General features: G+C 37.5%; 2 protein-coding genes across 5 annotated transcripts in view; one reads left to right on the forward strand and one right to left on the reverse strand.

Moving 5' to 3' along the window:
* ZSWIM2 (zinc finger SWIM-type containing 2) overlaps positions 1 to 24,857 on the forward strand; it is a 127,926-nt gene that overhangs the window by 95,531 nt on the left and 7,538 nt on the right. The window lies entirely within an intron of this gene.
* The window catches only part of FAM171B (family with sequence similarity 171 member B), an 84,255-nt gene continuing 59,907 nt past the window's right edge, over positions 510 to 24,857 (reverse strand). For all 4 annotated transcript variants that reach the window (XM_035304317.2, XM_035304316.3, XM_035304319.3 and 1 more), the window contains exons 5-8: positions 23,791 to 23,961; positions 21,333 to 21,449; positions 5,214 to 5,337; positions 510 to 4,980 (exon numbers count right to left, since the gene is read on the reverse strand). In XM_035304317.2, coding sequence (XP_035160208.2) covers positions 3,636 to 4,980; positions 5,214 to 5,337; positions 21,333 to 21,449; positions 23,791 to 23,961 — 1,757 coding nt within the window. In that variant the 3' untranslated portion in view covers positions 510 to 3,635. The remainder of the gene's footprint in view (positions 4,981 to 5,213; positions 5,338 to 21,332; positions 21,450 to 23,790; positions 23,962 to 24,857) is intronic.

Consider the following 24,857-nt stretch of genomic DNA (forward strand, 5'->3'; position numbering starts at 1 on the left):
TAGGAAATGTCTAAAAACATGGCAGTCAAGGTAATTCTACAAAGTATTCTAAAGTCCCTGACTACAAACTGCCTGAACTTAAATATTGTTCAACTGATTAAGCAGAAAGGATCTTGAAAATCTAACCCTTTAAGTATAAACAGCCTTTACATTATTATTTAGACTCAGGATTAAGAGTTCAAAGAATATTTTAAAAGAGGGTTTGAGGGTTTACTCTATCATTTCCTCACTTAGGTTTTTTGGGATTTGTAATTTATTTTAGATTCAATCAGATTGTCTTAAGTCTCCTCATCGGATGGAAAACTATGTGTCTATACTCAGCTCTAATAGTCAAAATGGGAACTTTGGAGACATGGAGTATAAAGATATATCAAGTTCATTATATAAACAAAAGGTTTATTTTAATGTAGGAGATATAATAAATAAAAAGTAATTGAATATTTACAAGACGAAATGGCAATATAGGGAAGAATGTTTTCTAGTTACCAAAAATTAAACAATGCACCAAGTACATTTTAGATTTATTTTATTATTTTTAATGAACTATGTTTAACATTTTACAAATCTTCAGGTTAGTTTTCAGCAGTAAATATAGTAGTAACAGCAATAAATACACTGAAATATGAGATTTCTCTGAAAGAATACAAAAAATAGTAACACCTGGAAATGAGAAGGCAAAATGTCAATTCTAGATCTGAAATATAAATTAATACAGCTGAATTTGTTTACAACGCTGGTACATGGGGAAATGAGAAACTCATGCCTTATAAATAAATGTGTGACTTTGAGCTTCATCTTTCTGAGAAGTTTTGAGGGACATCATTTGACCCACAGATCTCTAAAACCCTATAAATATTGATACCAGAGGATTTGAACACATAGTGATCTGAAAATGATTGCTAAAGCAAAGAAGTGCTTTTATTCCTCAACATTTGTGATCTTTGTGGTATACTACGTATTATACAACTGCATAAAGTCATAAAAATTGATTTATAAAGTCTCAAGATCATATGTATTAAAATACATATAGCTATGCTTTAGTAAATGAATCCATCAGTTGAGAGAGAGTTTGCCTTTAATATATATCCAAAGTATATACAAAGGATCCACAAATGTTTACAATTCGTGACCAAAATCATCTGGTTTATATTTGAAAAAATCTTGGTTTTCAATTTAAAAATTTAAGAAAGTTGTGAATATTGTTTATTATTACTTGGGTTAAGAAAAAGTAGATGGCTTCAGCTTTTTAACAGGAAATTTGTGAACTACTCACAAATGAGAAGTCACACTCTTTTGATCATTAGAAAAGATAAATTGCCTATAATTCCCAATTGAGAACAGCATGTGCAGTGTAAAAAATAAGGTTTTATTTTGAAAGCAAACAAGTAGTTCTAGAAAAGCCCTTGGAATACATCGTCTCATTTCCCTTACACGAAAATGAATAAAATAAGTGGCATACCTGAATGGTATACCTTTATACCAATATGTGTATTTCATTATCAAGCTGAGATGAAACATTTTTATTTAAAGGTGGGAAAAATAAACACTTAAAATATAACATTTTGCTATATAGTTTTCTAACTTCATTCCAACATAAACAATTTATCAATATATACTGTATTCAAAAAAGGATAAACAAGAGAGAAATACTACTTACATGCAAAATTTATTGTTCCAACATGAAACACTAGGTCTATGTTTAATAAAACTGCACATCTGTTTGATTTGGCTAACTGAAAGAAAATGCACACTTAAAAACGATGTTATTATATCCTTCTAATAATGCAAGTCTATATCAAAGGCACTTCAGCAGAGCACTAACTTTAACCTTTTCCAAATCAATTTTATTCATGTTGCTTTTGATGTCTTTCTGTGTAAGACCAATAAGAAGCCTTCTCTAATTGTTATGAGCCTTAGCACTTAAAAAAATAAAAGGAAGCCTAGGTATTACCCATGACATTTATTTCTTCTATGGATTGGGGTAATATATGGCAAATATTTTCCTAGGGTTTTTATGTTCTTTGGGTTTATACAGAATGGTAGGATGTTAACAGGTTAGATGTTGCAGGAAAAGAAAATGGCTGACATCTAAGATCTTGGGGACAAAAGCCGTTGTCTGTCATTGCACATCTAGCCGCAATTACACTGAAGCTAATGTAGCTATTCTGGTTCACTGAATTTGTTTACATGGTTTGGGTCTCTATGTTGCTCCCATATTGAAGAGTAGGGAGTGAAAAATGAAGCAATTTAGAATTCCCCACTCCCCTAAAGGGAAAGGTGCTTCAGACATTTGCCTTCAGGGAAATTTTAAGAAAAATGGGATCAGGTAATTTTAATGAATAATGAGCTTTTATTTTTAGGATGTATAAATGATAATTCAAAATTAAAAACATAATTAAAAATAGTTCATATTGAACACTTGCTGTGATGAAAATAATATAGATATATTACTTACTTACAAACTGAAAAAAGAAGTTGCAAAGGCTATAAGTGACTTAAGGAAAAACTTACTTTTCCCCTGAAATTGAAACTGTTTTCCTCAAACATCTTTTATGCAAATAAGTATCTGGATATACAGCTACTATCCTGAAGGCACATCTGAGCCTCAGGAAAATGGCATTTCTTTTTCTTCTCATCAACAGTTAAGAAAAAAAAAATCAATGTTTATTTTATCTCCACATATTTTATTAAATTTTAGTGTTCAAAAAACTTTCACATTGTTGATTTTTTAAATTTCATAGCCTTTAAGTGACTGAGTTCCAGTTTTTAGAATAGAAGAAATATATTAAATCCAATCTATCCTGAAAGTACCCGTGAGCCTTAAACCAAAGTCACAGATTGTTTTTTCAGATTTGTAAAAAGTTTTCCTTGACAGCTAAACTTGCTCCATTGTTGAGGGGAAGAAAAAATTATTTTTAAAAAAACTCAGCATTAGAGCATTACTTTCTCAAATTTCTAAATTAAAAATTAACATCTTAACTTATTTTGTGAATTTATATCCAAAAACAACCTAAGGGCTGGTGTATCCCTCTCTAATGATCAAGTAGCTTCTTTCCCATCTTACATGAACGTATGATTTATATTCGGGATGATACAATACACATGCTGTTTAAAGATCAAACAACATTTTCTTTGAGATAACTCCAGAGTAACATCAGTCGAGGTCATTTATCAAGTTATTTTTGAGTATAGGCAGAAGAGGACATAATAGTAACATTTAAAAAAATATGATGCCTGAAGACAGTTTTGTTTTAAATGTTCCATGGGGTAGTCACCATGGTAGAGGCAACATTTTTGGAGGCAACTTGAGGAGTATATGTTTCACTGTTATGCTTAAGAGAGTACAGCCCAAACTGGCTGGCTGAGCAACATTTTCAGATAACTAACAACTTGATGCTATTTTACATTTTGAAAACTTGGATATTATAAATTCATCACCAAAAATAAATGAATAGGCCAGAAAAAGCATTCCTTGGTATCTTTCTCTCCGATTACTAAATTACCATTACTCTGCTTGAGACACATCCAAGAACCATGAGATTTCTCAGTCTCAACTTCTTATGTTCATACTGTAATTTACAACAAGAAGCAAGAATAAACACCACAACACAGCAGACACACAACCCCTGCTGGAGTTAATTTATGGGAATCAGTGGGCGTTCCTCTCGCTTCTTCCAGATATTAGTCTTACTATCTCTTTTGGCTAGTTGTGGTCTGCCCCTTCTTTTAGTGGGGGATGTATTAGCTTCAAAATCTTCAACAGTGCTTTTCCTTCCAGGGGACTCTTCCCCAGGGTGCTCCATGATCACTCCACTCCCTCCATCTAGGATGTGCCTTAAAGCTGGGTCCTCAGGGGAACAGACCGTGGTTCCACTCTCACTGCTGCTTAGGTCTAAATCTTCTAAGTAAAGGATCTTGGGCTGATGCATGCTTTTGATAAATGTTTTCTCCCTCTCAAGCTTTCTACTTGAGTGAAGCTCATTCATGTCCACACCAGAGTCCAGACTGGTGTCATTGCTCTGGGTTCTCTTGCCCTTTTTCAGGTCTATAAAGGAGTGCCTCACTTGCGCAACTGGTTTTCCATCAAGAGACACAAACCAGGCTCTGGGATGGGGGGAGGGCTTTCCTTTGGACAGCTCCAGAAGGGTCTGTTCTGAAATTCCTTGAAGTTCTGATGAAAATGGAGTCATTACAACAGCCTCATTTAGTGTTCCAGGAACAGAGACAGATTCCAGTAAGCTGCTTGAATATCGGCTCCAATCTGAAGCCTGGGATGGCAAGCTCTGTTGACCTTCAAGTATGATATCTTCTTCCCTGGCATCTGGGGGTTGTGCATGAGAATGAATCGGCATTTTGGGCAATGTCTGTGTAAAGTTCTCTCGATTTACTGGTTCCATCAATTGGCCATAGACTAACTGTCCCTTTCTTGGCAAAGTAGCTGACTTAGCAGCATGTAACTGTTCTGGAGTGGAGAAAAGGTCAGATGTTTGAAGGATGGCAATGGGTTGGCTGTAAATATGCATAAGCTGTTCAGGAATATGGGAACGCCCATACGCTTCCTCATTACCTGTGAGATACCTCTTTTCATCTTGAGCATCACCTAGAGATGAAGATAGATTGTTGTTAATATATTTAGGTTGTTTAGACCCTACATTGGGTTCCAAAGACTGTGCTGGATTTCTTGAGTAATTATTTTGATTGACTGATAGAAATGAAACATCTTCATTGTAGATTTTAAAATCATCTCGAGTTTTTACCATGGAAACTCTTTCTTCTGTTTCTGCCTTTGATGGTTCCTTTTTCTGAGGACTATAGGAGGAGTTTTTGGCATTGAATAACTGTGCCTTGTCCTCAGCTTTTAATGCAACTTTAACTGTACTGATATGATTTATGTGTGTTGTTGAAGTTGTCTGGTCTCTCTTGAGGACCTCAAGTTTAGTGATATTTCTTTCTCTTTTCTGTGAAGTACCACATTTATCCCTTGAGTAGAAGAGAAGGCAAAAAATATTTAAAAGTTATGTCACAAATGGTTCATTAAAAAAGAATACCTCTACAATTTGCATATCATATATTCAATGCTACTGTTCAAGATATGTAGATTAAAAATAATGGATATAAGATGAAACAATTTCTACAACTGAACTTTTCAATTTACAGAATATACTGAAATGATAGAGTAACTTGATAGTTTTCTGTGTTATAATTGTTCTTACCTGCAATAACAAAGTAGTACAGCAAAAAATCCAATGACAATGACTATTGTTCCTCCTAATATGGCTGTAAGAAACACTGTGTGGTAGGCAGTTATGTCCTTGGAATCTTCATTTATACCTGAACCTACATGGTTCAATATAAACAAAGAGAACATGTTATTTTAGATCAAATTCTCAACTATGTCACATCCTAGGTTAGGCAAATTGAATAAGGGTACACACTTCTATTTTTTTGCTCTCATTCTGTGACAGACTTCCCTGTGGGTGAAGTAAACTTTCCTTATCCTTTGGCTTAATTGACTGACTTGCTTTAACCAATGAAACGTGAGCATCTTCAGTGAGGGTGCATGGTGCGGATCTTCCCTCTTGCTCATGCCTTCTAATATGTGAATAGCATATCCCAGAGAGTTGCTATTCCTTCAACTTGGGGTCTAGAATGAGAATATCTGTTGAACTGAATGAAACCAAGTCCAGCAATCCAGCAGATAACCTGAAACACTCATGAAATGTAAGTAGCAAATAAGTGTTTGACATTGTTAGCCACTGAGACAGCAGGGTTGTTCGTTACTGCAGCAATGGCTATTACAGAATATGCTGAGATGCTGCTATAGAAAGCTTAAAACATTTAACATTGGCTTCTCGGCTAGGCAGTGAGAAAACTGTTTCAAGAGGCAGTAAAACTGGTGACCCAACTAACAAAAATTTGGTAGAAATACTCTCTCCCAGTTTATTTTAACTAATTTGAGCTTTGTGCAATGAGCTTTTGAGATAGAATGTTGATATTCAAATGCATTTATTTAATCTTTAAAAATTTTAAAGACAAATTCACAAAAGTATTTACAAAGGAAGCAGGGATCTAAAGAAATAGAATCCAAAAATGCTAAGACTTGAAGGATTAAGAGTTGTAGCTCCTTCTACCTGGGCTCTAGAGTAAACTGAGCACAACTGATCCACTATCCTCCTGCTATGAGAACGTATATGTATGAATACCATTGTGATAAGTTTTACTGCAGCAAATGCTGACTGGGATGATTTCAACATAAAAATAAATGCTACTAGTAAAAACATACATATAGACCAATGAAACAGAATGGAGAACCCATAAATAAATCTATACATCTACAGCAAACTCATTTTCAACAAAGGGGCCAAGAGCGTATATTGGGGAAAGGACAGTCTCTTCAATACATCATGCTGGCAAAAGTAGATATGCTTATGCAGAAGAATGAAACTAGACTCTTCTCTCTCACCATACATAAAAATCATAAATTTAAGAACTCAAACTATGAAATCACCAAGAGAAAACACTGAGGAAACTCTCCAGGATATTGGTCTCGACAAAGATTTATTGAGTAATGCCCTGCAAGCAGAGGCAACCAAAGCAAAAATGGGATAACATTAAAGCTTCTGTAGCGCAAAGAAAACAACCAACAAAGTGAAGAGACAACCCGCAGAATGGGAGAAAATAATAACCAGGATATCTGAGGAACTCAAACAACTCAATAGGAAAAATTCTAATGATCCCATTAAAAAATGAGCAAAGGCCTAAATAGAAGATTTCTCAAAAAAGACAAACAAATGGCAAACAGGTATGAGAAAAGAGGCTCAACATCTTTGATCAGAGAACTGCAAATCAAAACTACAATAAGATACCATCTTATCCCAGTTCACATCGCTTGTATCCAAAAGACAGGCAATAATAAATGCTTACTGGTGAGGATGTGGAGAAAAGGGAACCCACATATACTGTTGGTGAGAATGTAAATTAATACGGCCACTATGGAGAACATTTAGAATTTTCCTATTATATGACACATCAACCCCACTGCTTGATATATTAATACATACCCCAAAGAAAGGAACTCAGTATATAAAAGAGATATCTGCACTCCCATGTTTACTGCAGCATTGTTCATGCCAACATTTCAAAGCAAGCTCAGAGTCCATCAACAGATGAATGGATAAAAGAAACATGGTGTGTATGTGTATGTATATATATATAATGGAGTACTATTTAACCATAAAAAAGAGATGTGATCCTGTCATCTGCAACAACATGAATGGGACTTGAGGACATTGTGTTAAGTGAAATAAGCCCAGCACAGAAAAACACACTTAGCATGTTCTCATTCATTTGTGGGAGCTACACATTAAAACAACTGGCAGAGGCTGGGAAGGGTAGTGTGGGGTTGAAGGGGAGTAGGGATGGTTAATAAAAAAATTAGCTAGTTAGAATGAATAAGATCTAGTATTTGATAGGACAGAGTGAATACAGGCAATAATTGTACATTAAAAAGGTATAATTAAAAAGTTTATTACACAAATGATAAATGCTTGATGTAATAAAGACCCCATTTATACTGATGTGATCATTATGCATTGTATGCTTGTATCAAAATATCTCATGTACCCAAGAAACATAAACACCTATTATGTACCCATAAAGATAAAAAATTTAAAAACTTGATAAAAATGAATGCTATTGGGCAGCCAATCTTGAGGTAATCTGTTTCAATATCACAAAGACTTAATTGTGCTCAAAAAGGTGCATTATAAGTCTACTTATCAGTATCAATTAGATTCTAACATGTATTCAGGGAGATAGGGTAAGAAGAGTGAGTGGTGGGGCAACTGGTTTCTGGTCATCTATCTCTACCATGAAGAAACATCCAGAATGAGGCTCCCACCTGCACTGAGGACACTGAGGGACCACTACCTCTTTATCTTTCAAATTTTGCACTAATTTGATAAAAGTAAAGTAATAATAATAAGATATTAGGAAAAACAGCATTACAGTTACGCATGTAGTCTTTAGAGTCAAAGTGTCTGAATTGTAATTCTCACCTCATCATGTATTTTTATGTAGTCTTGGGAAGGTTTCATTTCTTTGTATCTGGTTCTCTCATCTGTGGAGCAGTAACATTTATATCTAACCCATGTGAACTGTAGAGGCTTAAATCAGTAAATACTTGTGAAATACTTAGACTGGTGCTTGACTCATGATAAGCACTCAGTGTTAGCTATACCACACTACTGTTGAATGCAGCTTTAATGCTGTATTAAAACAGGCATTCTAATGTTGGCTATGATTTCACAGATGGTGACTGATCTATCTTATTTAATAGGCAAATAAGTACAGCAGTATACAATATGAAATTTTGTCAAAAAAAATGAGAGTAACTTTCTGTTCTCTGTAGATTTGTATGGCGGATTGCTTTGATTATAACTGGGCATAAATGAACATGTTTCCAGAATGGAGTAATGCTAACAATTTTTACCCCACAGGAATCCAACAAAACTCACATTTGGAAACAGGAGGTTGACATATTGAGTTTGCCCCAAATCCTATATGTATGGCAGTAGCAAGAGAATGCAACTGTCTGTGTGCATGTGTGTGCGTGCATATGCCTAGAAGATAGAAAGGTAAAAAATCAGTCTTTTCATTCAAGTATATTTAAAAATGCCCACTCAGTTCTACATGAAGTTTAAGGTGGTTTTTTTCCAGTCTGTGAAGAGGGTCATAGGTAGCTTGATGGGGATAGCATTGAATCTATAAATTACTTTGGGCAGTATGTCCATTTTCACGGTATTGATTCTTCCTAACCATGAGCATGAAATGTTTTTCTGTCTGCTTGTGTCCTCTCTTATTTCCTTGAGCAGTGGGTTGTAGTTCTCCTTGAGGAGGTCCTTCACATCCCTTGTTAGTTGTATTCCTAGGTATTCTATTCTCTTTGCAGCAATCATGAATGGAAGCTCAGTCATGATTTGGCTCTCTGTTTGTCTGTTACTGGTGTATAGGAATGCCTGTGATTTTTGCACATTGATTTTGTATCCTGAGACTTTGCTGGAGTTGCTTATCAGCTTAAGGAGATTTTGGACTGAGATGATGCAGTTTTCTAGATATACAATCATGTCATCTGCAAACAGGGATAATTTGATGTCCTCTCTTTCTATTCAAATACCTTTATTTCTTTCCTTGCCTGACTGCCCTAGCCAGAGCTTCCAATACTACGTTGAATAAGAGTGCTAAGAGAGGGCATCCCTGTCTTGTGCCAGTTTTCAAAGGGATTGCTTCCAGCATTTGCCCATTCAGTATGATATTGGCTGTGCATTTGTCATAAATAACTCCTATTATTTTGAGATACGATCCATGATTACCCAAAAAAAGCCCACATAGCCAAGACAATCCTAAGCAAAACAAAACAAAAAAACAAAAACAAAAACACAAAGCTGGAGGCATCACGCAACCTGACTTCAAACTATATTACAAGGCTACTGTAATCAAAACAGCAAATTACTGGTACCAAAACAGAGATATAGACTAATGGAACAGAACAGACACCTCAGAAGGAATGCCACCCAACTACAACCATCTGATCTTTGACAAATCTGACAAAAACAAGCAATGGGGAAAGGATTCCCTATTTAATAAACGGTATTGGGAAAACTGGCTCGCCATATGCAGAAAGTTGAAACTGGATCCCTTCCTTATACCTTATACAAAAATTAACTCCAGATGGATTATAGATCTAAATATAGACCTAACACCATAAAAACCCTACAAGAAAACCTAGGCAATACCATCCAGGACATAGGCCTAGCCAAGGACTTCATGACTAAAACACCAAAAGCAATGGCAAAAAAAGCCAAAATAGACATGTGGGATCTAATTAAACTTAAGAGCTTCTGCACAGCAAAAGAAACTATCAATAGAGTGAAGCAGCAACCAACAGAATGAGAAAAAATTTTTGCAATCTACTCGTCTAACAAAAGGCTAATATCCAGAATCTACAAAGAACTTAAACAAATTTACAAAAAAAAAACCCCATCAAAAAGTAGGCAAAGGATATGAACAGACATTTTTTCAAAAGAAGACATCAACGAGGCCAAGAAACATAGAAAAAATGCTCATCATCACTGGTTATTAGAGAAATGCAAATCAAAAGCACATTGAGTTACCACCTCACGCCAGTTAGAATGGTGATTATTAAAGAAATCAGGAGACAACAGATGCTGGAATGTGAAGAAATAGGAACACTTTTACACTGTTGGTGAGAGTGTAAATTAGTTCAACCATTGTGGAAGACAGTGTGGTGACTCAAAGATCTAGAAATAGAAATTCCATTTGACCCAGCAATCCCATGATTGGATATATACCCAACGGATTATAAATCATTCTATTAGAAAGATGCATGCATACGTATGTTTACTGTGGCACTGTTTACAATAGCAAAGACTTGGATATGATACATTGGATAAAGAAAATGTGGCACATATACACCATGGAATACTATGCAGCCATTAAACAAGATGAGTTCATGTCCTTTGCAGGGACATGGATGAAACTGGAAACCATCATTCTCAGCAAACTGACAGAAGAACAGAAAATCAAACATCACATGTGCTCACTCATAAGTGAGTATTGAACAATGAGAACACAGGGAGGGTAGCATCACACACTGGGGTGCAGGGGGTGGGGGGACTGGGGAGGGATAGCATTGGGAGAAATACCTAATGTAGATGACAGGGCAATGGATGTAGCCAACCACCACCATGGCACAGATATACCTATGTAACAAACCTGCACCGTCTGCACATGTACCCCAGAACTTGAAGTATAATAAATCAATAAATAAATGCAAATTTAAAACATTTGTTTATTAAACTCTGTACCGAACCACCTACTCTCCTACAGCAATCTGAAAAATTAATCTCTTGCACTTAATATTTTTTCCAAGGAATTCTAAAATTCTATTTAAACTTTAAAAAACAAATTAACCACATTGTAACTAAAGCAGCTCCAGCACACCAAACACTAATCAGCTGATCACAGGAACAATTTTGATTTTATAGTAATAATCCTAAAATGTTTAGGGACATCAGGGATTGTGTCATAATCAACATATATTTATTTGGTCTCTGCCCCTAGTTCTGGGCACAGAGCTCTTAAAACCCTTGGAATTTCCTGAGCAACAGGGGTGCTGGAAGTGTCTTTTGTTCTATTATGTAGTCTTTGACCCTGTTTCCTAACATAGAGCTCCTAAATTCCTTGGAATTTTCTGGGTGTTGGGAGTATATTTTGTTCTAACTTGATGCTGGGCAGGCTAATGCTGGGGGTTTGGTGACCGACAAGCCATGATTAGAAGCCTATAGCTTTCAGCACCACCCCGAATTCTCCAGGAAGGAGAATGGCGGAGATTAAGTTAATAATTGATAATGCCTGCAAGAGAAAGCCTCAAGTATAGGGGTTGTAAAGCCTCCAGATTGGTGAACACATCCACAGGCCAGACAGGTGGTATACCCCAACTCTATAGGGGAAAAAGCTCCTGTACACAGGACCCTTACAGACCTTGCCCTATGTACGTCTTCACTGGGCTCTTTATCTGTATCCTTTATCAATTTCTTTATTACAAGCTAGATAATGTAAGTACGTGTTCCCTGATTTCTGTGAGCCATCATAGCAAATTATCAAACCTGAGGAAAAAATTGTGCAAACCCCCGATTTGAAGCCAAGTCAGATGGTGTGGGTAAACTGAGAACCTACTGCTTGCAATGGGCAGCTGAAATGGGGGCAATCCTGTGGGCTTAAACTCTCAACCTGAGGTGTCTGATGCTAACTGTAGGTAGACAATGTTAGAATAGAATTGAATTATAGGATAAAATCAGCATCCACTGAAAACTGGAGAATTGGTTAATGTGTGGAAAGGCCATGTGAAGACATCTTGAGAAAGTGGCCATCTAGCTAGAAATCTGCAAGGAGCCTAACCAACCCTGACAGCACCTTGACCTTCGACTGCTAGCCTCCAGAATGTGAGAACATAAATTTCTGTTATAGCCAGTTATTACTCTGCAGTTATTTGGTTATGGCAGCCTGCACAGACTAATATAATATCTGATTCTCTCAATTTAGAAGAAAACTCATACTCAGATGGGTAAGTACCTATTTCAAGCTCACTCAGTTAATTGCAGGCAGAGTAAGGGCTATCATTAAGTTACTCATATTCCAAAGTAGTATCACTAGAAGGTCTCTAGTTCAAACTAAACAAGAATCCCATACTTTTATTTTAGTACTCATCCAAACAACATCTTTTCCAACAAATAATCTGGAACAGAACTTCCATGTGGTTTTAGAAATTAATTTTGGCTTTTGTAATTCATAAAGCTATCTTATGTAATTCAGTCATTTTAGATATATTTTTAGTGTAAGTAAATTTCTCTATAAAATTTAAATACACCTTAGATTATTTTTATTAAAAATGAGTTAAAATATGAAATTAAATATAGTTTTCATCAATATTTCACTATAGTTGCAAATACAGAATGAGATAAGGCCAGACAGCTGGCAAGACTGTATGATATTTGCCTCATGAAAAGCAAAAGTAACCACCCTCTGGTTTCTGAATAAATAATCCTGTAAGCACTAAGATCAAATAGAAATAAAAAGAACATTTCTCAAGGGGAGGACTCAAGATGGCGCTGTGAGAACAACCCAGGATTGAAGCTCTCGCTGGATGCGCAGAGAGGGTGAGTCGGGGACGCATTTCCAGATGGATCTTAGTTGCCCACAGAATGGGGAAATTCCCAGGTATAAAAGAGACGCGGGACACCAGGCAGAGATCTTGGCTGGTGTAGCTGGCAGCCGGTGCGGCTCCGGCCCGCGCCGGAGCACAGAGGCGCTCCACAGCGCTCCATACAAAAGCGCACTGTTACGGGTGCCCTGTTGAACCGGCAAACTGAGACCTGAGAGGACTGAACTTGAGACTGAACGGGATTTGGACAGTGAACCAGCCCAGGAAATCCCAGGGACACACTGTTTGGGGTAGCGCAGTGCGACAAACAAAACAGCGATTCCAAACGCTCCCAGTGAGGAGGTTTTCTTAAAGCGCAGTTCCGTGGGGGAGGGGCGTCCGCCATTACTGAGGCAATCAGCCCCTATTGAGGTGACGCAGCCTGCCATTGCCGAGGCAACCCGGTACAACAGAGAGACTCCGCTGCAGGGCGTAGCCCGTGGCAACAGGGTGGAGACCACAGCAGAAGGGCAGAGCCTGCAGCAACAGGGTGAACCTCACACCAGCAGGGCGGAGCCTCGGCAGGCAAATAGTGACTAGACTGCCTCCTAGCTAAGCAGGACAGCAAGGCGAACACTCACAAGGAAAGCCCCAACCCCCGCCCCCCAGACAGAGCGTCTGAGAAAAAAAGGGTTTTTTTTATAAGTTTTGTTGCAGCAGAATTAAACATAGCAGCCTAACTGCCCTGAATGAACAACAGAGCTCACAGCTCAGCACTTGAGCTCCTACAAAGTACAGACTATCTCCTCAAGCAGCTCCCTGACCCCTCTATATCCAAAAGACTGACATTTGGCAGGCATCATTCTGGGACAAAGATAGCAGAAAAAGAAACTGGTAGCATCCCTTGCTGTTCCTCAGCTGCTATAGTTGCACCCCAGACAAGCAGGGCCTGAAGTGGACCTCAGCAGTCGTACAGCAAAGGGGCTAGACTGGTAGAAGGAAAACCAAGGAACAGAAATACTTCATCATCAAAAATCTGGGTGTCCACTCAGAGACCCAATCGAAAAGTCAGCAACTACACAGACGACAGGTGGATAAATCCACAAAGATGGGAAGAAACCAGTGCAAAAAGGAGGAAAACACCCGAAACCAGAACACCTCGCCGCCTAGAAAGGACCAAAACTCCTCACCAGCAAGGGAACAAAGCTGGATGGAGAATGACTGTGACGAAATGACGGAATTAGACTTCAGAAGGTGGATAATGAAAAACTTTTGTGAGCTAAAAGAACATGTTTTAAATCAATGCAAAGAAACTAAGAACCTTGAAAAAAATTTGAGGAAATGATAACAAGAATGGATACCTTAGAGAGGAATATGAATGAATTAAAGGAGCTGAAAAACACAATACGAGAACTTCTCGAAGCAAGCACAAGTTTCAATAGCTGAATTGACCAAGCAGAAGAAAGTATATCAGAAGTGAAAAATCAACTCAATGAAATAAAACGAGAAACCAAGATCAGAGAAAAAAGTGCAAAAAGGAATGCACAAAGTCTCCAAGAAATGTGGGACTATGTGAAGAGACCTAACGTACGTTTGATAGGCGTACCAGAATGTGACGAAGAGAATGAATCCAAGCTGGAAAATACTCTGCAGGACATTATCCAGGAAAATTTCCCCCACCTAGCAAGACAGGCCCACACTCAATTGCAGGAAATAAAGAGAACACCACAAAGATATTCCGCAAGAAGAGCAACCCCAAGGCACATAATCGTCAGATTCAACAAGGTTGAAATAAAGGAGAAGATACTAAGGGCAGCCAGGGAGAAAGGTCGGGTCACCCACAAAAGGAAGCCCATCAGACTCACAGCAGATCTCTTGGAAGAAACTCTACAAGCCAAAAGAGAGTGGGGGCCAATATTCAACATCCTTAAAGACAAGAACTTTCAACCCAGAATTTCATATCCAGCCAAACTGAGCTACAGAAGTGAAGGAAAAATAAAATCCTTTGCGAACAAGGAAGTACTCAGAGATTTTCTCACCACCAGGCCTGCTTTACAAGAGCTCCTGAAAGAGGCGCTACACATAGAAGGAACAACCAGTACCAGCCATTCCAAAATCACACTAAATGCTAAAGAGCATCAACATAATGAAGAATCTACAACTACTAATGGGCAAAACAGCCAGCTAGCATCAAAATGGCAGTATCAAATTCACACATAACAATATTAACCCTAAATGTAAATGGCCTAAATGCACCAATCAAAACACACAGACTGGCAAATTGGATAAAAAGCCAAAACCCATCAGTGTGCTGTATCCAGGAAACCCATCTCACATGCAAGGATACACAAAGGCTCAAAATAAAGGGATGGAGGAAGATTTACCAAGCAAATGGAGAGCAAAAGAAAGCAGGAGTTGCAATTCTCATCTCGGATAAAATAGACTTTAAAGGAACTAAGATCAAAAGAGACAAAGAAGGCCATTACATAATGGTAAAAACAATCGATACAACAAGAAGAGCTAACGATCCTAAACATATATGGACCCAATACAGAAGCACCCAGATACATAAGGCAAGTTCTTAATGACTTACAAAGAGACTTAGACTCCCACACAATAATAGTGGGAGACTTTAACACTCCACTGTCAATATTAGACAGATCAACCAGACAGAAAATCAACAAGGATATCCAAGGCTTGAACTCAGACCTGGAGCAAGCAAACCTGATAGACATTTACAGAACTCTCCACCCCAAATCCACAGAATATACATTCTTCTCAGTACCACATCACACCTACTCTAAAATTGACCACATAATTGGAAGTAAAGCACTCCTCAGCAAATGCAAAACAACTGAAATCATAACAAACAGCCTCTTAGACCATAGTGCAATCAAGTTAGAACTCAGAATTCAGAAACCAACCCACGACCGCACAGCTTCATGGAAACTGAACAACTGGCTCTTGAATGTTGACTGGATAAACAACAAAATGAAAGCAGAAATAAAGAAGTTCTTCGAAACCAATGAGAACAAAGACACAGCATGCCAGAATCTCTGGGACACATTTAAAGCAGTCTCTAGAGGAAAGTATATAGCAATAAGTGCCCATATGAGAAGAATGGAGAGATCCAAAATTGACACCCTATTGTCAAAATTGAAAGAGCTAGAGGAGCAAGATCAAAAAAACTCACAACCCAGCAGAAGACAAGAAATAACTAAGATCAGAGCTGAACTGAAGGAGATAAAGACACGAAAAACCCTCCAAAAAATCAATAAATCCAAGAGCTGGTTTTTTGAAAAGATCAACAAAATAGACAGACCACTAGCCAGATTGATTAAAAATAAAAGAGAGAACAACCAAATAGATGCAATAAAAAATGATAAAGGGGAAATCACCACAGATTCCACAGAAATTCAAACCATCATCAGAGAATATTACAAACAACTCTATGCACATAAACTAGTAAACCTAGAAGAAATGGATAAATTCCTGGACTCCTGTGTCCTCCCAAGCCTAAACCAGGAGGAAGCTGAAACTATGAATAGACCAATAACAAGGGCAGAAGTTGAGGCAGCAATTAAGAGCCTACCACACAAAAAAAGCCCAAGTCCAGACGGGTTCACAGCCGAATTCTACCAGACACACAAGGAGGAGCTGGTACCATTTCTTCTGAAACTATTCCAAATAATCCAAAAAGAGGGAATCCTTCCCAAATCATTGTATGAGACCAATATCCTGACACCAAAACCCGGCAGAGACCCAACAAGAAAAGAAAACTTCAGGCCAATATCCATGATGAACATAGATGCAAAAATCCTCAATAAAATATTGGCAAGCTGACTGCAACAGCAAATCAAAAAACTTATTCATCATGATCAAGTAGGATTCATCCCGGGGATGCAACGCTGGTTCAACATACACAAGTCTATAAATGTAATTCACCACATAAACAGAACCAAAAAAAAAAACCACATGATTATCTCAATTGATGCAGAGAAGGCATTTGACAAAATCAGCCCTTTATGCTAAAAACCCTCAATAAACTCGGTATCGATGGAACGTATCTCAAAGTAATAAAAGCTATTTATGACAAACCAACAGCCAATATCATACTGAATGGGCAAAAACTGGAAGCATTCCCTTTGAAATCCGGCACTAGACAAGGATGCCCTCTGTCACCATTCCTATTCAATATAGTACTGGAAGTTCTAGCCACAGCAATCAGGCAAGAAAAAGAAAGAAAGGGTATTCAAATAGGAAAGGTGGAAGCCAAATTGTCTCTATTTGCAGACAACATGATAGTATACCTAGAAGACCCCATCGCCTCAGCCCAAAAACTCCTGAAACTGATAAGCAACTTCAGCAAAGTCTCAGGATATAAAATCAATGTGCAAAAATCACAAGCCTTCCTCTACACCAATAACAGATTTAAAGAGAGCCAAATCAAGAACGAACTGCCATTCACAATTGCTACAATAAGAATAAAATACCTTGGAATACAACTCACAAGGAACGTAAGGGACCTCTTCAAGGAGAACTACAAACCACTGCTCAACGAAATCAGAGAGGACACAAACAGATGGAGAAACATTCCATGTTCATGGTTAGGAAGAATTAATATCGTAAAAATGGCTATACTGCCCAAAGTAATTTACAGAATCAATGCTATACCCATCAAGCTACCATTGTCTTTCTTCACAGAACTGGAAAAAACCACCATGAACTTCATATAGAACCAAAAGAGAGCCAGCATAGCCAGGTCAATTCTAAGCAAAAAGAACACAGCGGGGGGCATCACACTACCGGATTTCAAACTATACTACAAGGCTACAGTAATCAAAACAGCATGGTACTGGTACCAAAACAGAGATATAGACCAATGGAACAGAACAAAGGCATCAGAGGCAACACAACATAGCTACAACCATACAATCTTTGATAAACCCAACAAAAACAAGCAATGGGGAAAGGATTCCCTGTTCAACAAATGGTGCTGGGAAAACTGGCTAGCCATGTGCAGAAAGCAGAAACTGGACCCCCTTCCTGACACCTTACACCAAAATTAACTCCAGATGGATTAAAGACTTAAACATAAGACCTGGCACCATAAAAACCCTAGAAGGAAATCTAGGCAAAACCATCCAGGACATAGGAGTAGGCAAGGACTTCATGAACAAAACACCAAAAGCATTGGCAACAAAAGCCAAAATAGACAAATGGGACCTAATGAAACTCCACAGCTTCTGCACAGCAAAAGAAACAGTCTCTAGTGTGAATCGGCAACCAACAGAATGGGAAAAAATTTTTGCAGTTTACCCATCTGACAAAGGGCTGATATCCAGAATTTACAAAGAACTGAAATAGATTTACAGGAAAAAACCAAACACACCCATTCAAAATTGGGCAAAGGACATGAACAGATACTTTACGAAAGAAGACATATATGAGGCCAACAATCATATGAAAAAATGCTCATCGTCACTGGTCATCAGAGAGATGCAAATCAAAACCACATTGAGATACCATCTCACGCCAGTTAGAATGGCGATCATTAAAAAATCTGGAGACAACAGATGCTGGAGAGGATGTGGAGAAAAAGGAACACTTTTACACTGTTGGTGGGAGTGTAAATTAGTCCAACCATTGTGGAAGACAGTGTGGCGATTCCTCAAGGCCTTAGAAATAGAAATTCCATTTGACCCAGCAATCCCATTACTGGGTATATATCCAAAAGACTATAAATCGTTCTACTATAAGGACACATGTACACGAATGTTCATTGCAGCACTGTTTACAATAGCAAAGACCTGGAATCAACCCAAATGCCCACTGATAATTGACTGGATTGGAAAAATGTGGCACATATACACCATGGAATATTATGCAGCAATCAGAAATGATGAGTTTGTGTCTTTTGTAGGGACATGGATGAATCTGGAGATCATCATCCTCAGCAAACTGACACAAGAACAGAAAATGAAACACCGCATATTCTCACTCATAGGCGGGTGATGAAAAATGAGAAAAAATGGACACAGAAAGGGGAGTACTAACCACTGGGGTCTATTGGGGGGGAAAAGGGGAGGGCCAGTGGGGGGGGGTGGGGAGGGATAGCCTGGGGAGAAATGCCAAATGTGGGTGAAGGGGAGAAGCAAAGCAAAGCACACTGCCATGTGCGTACCTCTACACAACTGTCTTGCATGCTCTGCTCATGTACCCCAAAACCTAAAATCCAATAAAAAATTAAAAAAAAAAAAAAAAAGAAAAAAAAAAGAAATTCCATTTGACCCAGCAATCCTATTACTGGGTATATATCCAAAGGACTATAAATCGTTCTACTATAAGGACACATGCACACGAATGTTCATTGCAGCACTGTTTACAATAGCAAAGACCTGGAATCAACCCAAATGCCCATTGATGATACACTGGATTGGGAAAATGTGGCACATATACACCATGGAATATTATGCAGCAATCAGAAATGATGAGTTCGTGTTGTTTGTAGGGACATGGATGAATCTGGAGAACATCATTCTCAGCAAACTGACACAAGAACAGAAAATGAAACACCGCATATTCTCACTCATAGGCGGGTGATGAAAAATGAGAACACATGGACACAGAAAGGGGAGTACTAACCACTGGGGTCTACTGTGGGGAAAAGGGGAGGGCCAGTGGGAGGGGCAGGAGGGGAGGGATAGCCTGGGGAGAAACGCCAAATGTAGGTGAAGGGGTGAAAGCAAACAGAACACACTGCCATGTGTGTACCTATGCAACTGTATTGCATGCTCTGCACATGTACCCCAAAACCTAAAATGCAATATAAAAATAAGAAAAAAAAAAAGAACATTTCTCTTAATTATATATGGCTAATTAGTCTCAGCTTCTCAAGAGGCTGAGGTGGGAGGATCCAGAGTTTGAGCCCAGCCTGAGCAGGCAACACAGCAAGACTCGATCAAGAAAGAAAATTCAAACTTGCCAACACAGAATGAAAATAAAAATCAAACTGGATTTTAAAAACTAGACAAAACAGAAAGCCTTCAAAATAATAGTCATAATAATGTTAGGTGACAGAATGCTGCAGATAAACATATGTAAAATATCACCCATGTTCTGGATCAGGATAAGTCCTAGGACAATTCCTAATCAGCATGAAATACCCAGGTAGCAACTACCCTCAGCTGTGAGCCAAAACACTTGATAAACCAAAAGAATTATCTCTGACACATAATTGAAGATTATGATGTACTTGCATTCAACTTTCACTTTAAAATCTCCACTAAAATAACACTAAATGTTTTGCTTTGTTTTTATTCTGTAAAAACCCAAACCTAAAAGAATAAAGGAAAATAAGCTAACATAATTGACTTAGCAAAGCTGGTGGTAGGGAAAGCCAAGAAGCAATCTGATTTATGCCAACCCATATTCAAAAGGCCCAGGAAGTGGTAGCAGACCGACATTGCAACCATTCTAGACTACTGAAGGTTAGAGAATGCTTTTTACAACATTTAATGGCTAATATATGCAATGTTTGAATATTCTGACAAATGTACACAACTTGAGATGGATGTAGGGTTTCCTGAGGTACAAATTATCTAGATACTTTGATAATATGTTAAATATAAGAAAACAAAATGCTCATTTCTCCTAGAGTAGTAACAGATCTTCCCTAGTGAACAATTCATCGTTTTGCTCCCCAGACTCTATCTTTCTTCATTTCAAAATGTCAGACCAATTTCCATTGATTACAGGGGTGTCCAGTCTTTTGGCTGCCTGGGCCACTCTGGAAGAATTGTCTTGGGCCACACATAAAATACACTAATGATAGCTGATGAGCTTTAAAAAAAAAAATCACAAAAAAAACTCAATGGTTTAAGGAAGTTTACAAATTCAAAGCTGTCCTAGGCTGCATACAGCCTGTGGGCTGGGGGGTTGGACAAGCTTGATTTGGTGCAACCCCAATCTTTTCTTGAATGATAGTGTCCACAGACTGTTTCCAGGAGCCCTTCCTCTCCTCCTCTATCCCCACCAAGTAACATGTGTGTTCATGACCCAAGAGTGGGCCAATGGGATGATCATTTTTCATCCCTAGAATGTAAAAAAATTACTGGGAAGGTTTGGAGCCAGCCAACACACAGCAGCAACCTGGCAAAGGTAGTAAAGCAGGCCTGCTAACTAGGCCATCTGGCACAGCAGGGATTCCTGCCTTTCAGCAGCTGGTTCCTTCAGCCTTCCTTAGGATCCTGTGAACTGCCTACATCTTTCAAATATAGCATATTTTTAAATTACTCAAAATCATTTTCTGTTGTTGCTTGCAACTCAAAACTCTAACTGGTTTGGGCAGAATTTATCCATAAAAAATTAAGAAAATACTTGATTTGAACAAACTTCATTCTTCAGATTCATCATACATAACTTTAAGAGACCTTATTGTTCATGGAGCTTAAACTTGTACACATGAAAAAAAAAAAAAGCTGAGATCAAGTTCCTTTCCCATTGCCATACAGCTGGTAAGTGGCAGTGCTTAAAATAAAACAGGTCTGCTGCTATCAATTCCAAGACTATTTGAATTGCAAGTTTTAATTACTTTCATATTTTGCAATACCTCTAGTTCCTGGAAGTGGAGCTGCTATCCAGTAGCCCAAATGTGGTGCATCATATATCCACATTAAATGACTGTTATGTTCCTTGACCATTCCCCGACCTTGATTTACCCAGGCACCTAAAAAGGAAGGTATGTAAAAAGTACTAGTTAGTCACAGTTACGTATCTTAAGAGCTGATGATCATGCATAGAATACTTTATGGGACTTTTTCAAAGATTATGAAAACTGGAGCAATATAGGATAATATATATCACATCATGTTATAATATATAGCATATCTTATAATAAACAGAATAATTTGAATGATTTGTTATGACCAAAAAAAAAACATTGTAAATAAACTAAGGATGGCCAGGCACAGTGGCTCATGGCTGTAATCCCAGCACTTTGGGAGGTCAAAGTGGGCAAATCACGAGGTCATGAGATCGAGACCATCCTGGCCAACATTGTGAAACCCTGTCTCTACTAATATACAAAAATTTAGCCAGGCATTGCCTGTAGTTCCAGCTACTCAGGAGGCTGAGACAGGAGAATCACCTGAATCTGGGAAATGGAGGTTGCAGTGAGCTGAGAGCGTGTCATTGTTCTCCAGCCTGGGTGACAGAGCAAGACTCTGTCTCAAGAAAAAACAATAAAAATAAACTTAAGGACATACTTACAAAAATCATGACTCTCCAGATAACTATTTAAACTGCATATTAAGATATCGCTCATGGCCTTAATTTTTTACTAAATATTGTTTTGGTCTAGTGCTGTTGGTATTGTTCTTACAGAACTAGATCTTCTAAACTTTCAATAAATCCTACCTCTTTCAGCAAAATTTGCTGTCAGTAGAAAAAAAGAGTTTAGTAAAACCTATGCCCTTTATGAAGTTGTATTTATAAATAGCATAACAAAGCTATTTGAGTTTGGTGTATATTGGTTTACTGATTTATTATAGTGAATTATCTGCAGCATGTAAAAAAGTATTTTAATAAGGTAGAGAAACTTAAAAATGATGACAGTAATTTAATCTATTGCTTTTAAATAGTCCACAAGTGTGACATCAGTGATAAATCAATTCGAAAATGCTGCCACTGAAAGGTACATTAGAGAAAGGCATTGGCCAGAGAGAACAATCAGCAACCAGGACTCAAACAGCAGATATTCGTTTTTAAAGTGCCTTAACACAACTTTCTCATTCAACAAATCTGGAAACTCAGGTCCAAATAAATTAAATGACTTGTTTCAAACAGTACTGCTGGTAAAGGGACTAGACTCCAAGTCTTAGGTACTTAATGTAATGATTTCAGTAGCAAACTATCATGGTTACATAGTTTCCACTCTTAAAACATAGATATATTACTGCTTATCTTCTACAGTAAAAAAATGTATGTGGTTTTTTTTTTTTTTGGCCTAATTACCCACATGAAATCCCATTCCAAGTCTCCTTAGAGGATCTGTTGCTCCCTATTCACAGTCAACATGACAGTTTAGGTTTCCATCCCCAGCTTCAACTTGTGACCCGAAGTCTAAATAAATCTGTGCATTCAATTTGCAGGTCACAAAGGCGAGTTCTAACAAGGGCATGCAAACTCCATTCTATGACTACAGTGAGTCCACTGGCTTGAGCTATACATAGCTCCAAAGACAATCTCTCCACCAGGCTTCAACCTGGCTAAGTCTAACATTAGAGCACCTACAGCCTCTTGTCACTCTGAAGGGAAATCCTATCCTAGAAAGGTGCTAACACAGAGTAAACAGATGAGAGTGAAGGAGGAGAGAAACCAAGCCCACATCCTGTGAAACTGTCTAGACTATAGCATGACTCACCCAAGGAAGTCCTACCTCTGAACTTTTCAGTTATGGGCTGATCATTTTTCTTTCCCATTTTTTTTTTTTTTTTTTTCTTTTTTGGTAACTTACACTCCTACCTTATTTACATGGGAACCCAGGAACAAAACAAAGGGAAGTGGAGGAAGAAAATATACATATAATTCCAGCTGCTATTTAGAAGGCAAAACCCAGAGAACAACACTAGTATCTAAGGGCTTTCTCTGGAAAAATAATTACTCTATCTCTTAATAACATAATGTTATTTATTTTCATGAAACTAGCATACATTTCTCAATTGCCTTCAACCATTCTTTTAGATAGGTATTATGAGCTTATCAAAACAAAAACAAACTTCTAAGAGGAGAGATAATTTTTAAAAATTATTTCTGCCTCAAAATGTTGGTGGTATAAAAAGATAAGAGAATTAATAAATAATGCTATTTTTGACATGTGCATTCCTATCATTTCCCCCAATAGTTGTAATATATTAATCAAAGTGAGGTCAATTTTGGTCACTAACAAAGTAAATAAATTGTGATGTTATTGAAAAACTAGAGCTGTATCAAGTTCTAAGATAAGACATTCAGCTGCTCAACTGATACATATGCAAAATGTTCAGACTATTTTAACCTAGCTCACATACCTGTGTTCATATCAAATGTCCAAGCAGGTATGCGATCTCCTGCACTTATATCATTCCGACGTAGAAAAGGAAGAGAAATCTGAATAGAGCCATTGACCTTTAGTTCTTTTCCTCCAGAATATATTTTCACACATATTGCAGCTAGAGGAGTCAATTCAATGTTTTCAAAACCTATAAAAGAGGACAGTTTATTAAAAGCACATGTAAACAGAGGTGGTAGTTACCTAATAAGTTATTATGGGTCTAAAATAAGGAACTCCTCTATTTCACCAAGGGTTATGTATTTTAATATTAAACACTGAATACACATTAAGGATTTTTAAAATGTAATTTTTAAATATTGTATAAATACAGGCTGTGCAATGTTAATACTGACAAATCAATATAAGCCAAAGTTATCTAACTAAAGTCATCTAATTTAAGGGTGCTAGAATCCAATTCAATATTTTTATAAACCCAAAATAAAAAGAAACAACCAAAAAAACCTATCTCATTACAGCATCATACTCAAATAAAGGCTCTGTCACACACCATCAATGCAGACGTGGATTTGAAATATCTGGCCCTCCCTTTTCCAAGACCATCTGTTTCAAGGAGTGCTAGAACCCACAGATCCAGCTGTACTCCTTACATAAAAAGCATTCAGATTAAAAGTATAATTTTTAATGAAGAGGTTTAGCAATTAAACATGAAACAAAATCACTGTGTAATAATATCATTACTTGATAAAAATTATGTCTTAATATACTTGATTATTAATACAATTGAAAAAATATAAACTTAGAATTCAAATATAATACCAGACTTCAAAACTTGCAAAGCAGGAGAAAGGGAGAAAACAGAATTGGTTATATTGTTTTGCCTCAAGTGATTACACAATTTAGAGTATGCTTTCTTAAATATCAGGAACTATCTATAGATGTCTATTACTCTGGAGGGAGAGAGGGAGCAGAAAGTGCCTTTTGCTTTTGAAATATTAGCAATGTCAAAGTTATACTATATACCAGAATATTTATGAAGAATAAAAATATGATTATAGAGGTTACAATTACAGTTTTTCTACAAAT

Source organism: Callithrix jacchus, chromosome 6 (assembly GCF_049354715.1).
Source record: "Callithrix jacchus isolate 240 chromosome 6, calJac240_pri, whole genome shotgun sequence".
NCBI lineage: Eukaryota > Metazoa > Chordata > Mammalia > Primates > Cebidae > Callithrix > Callithrix jacchus.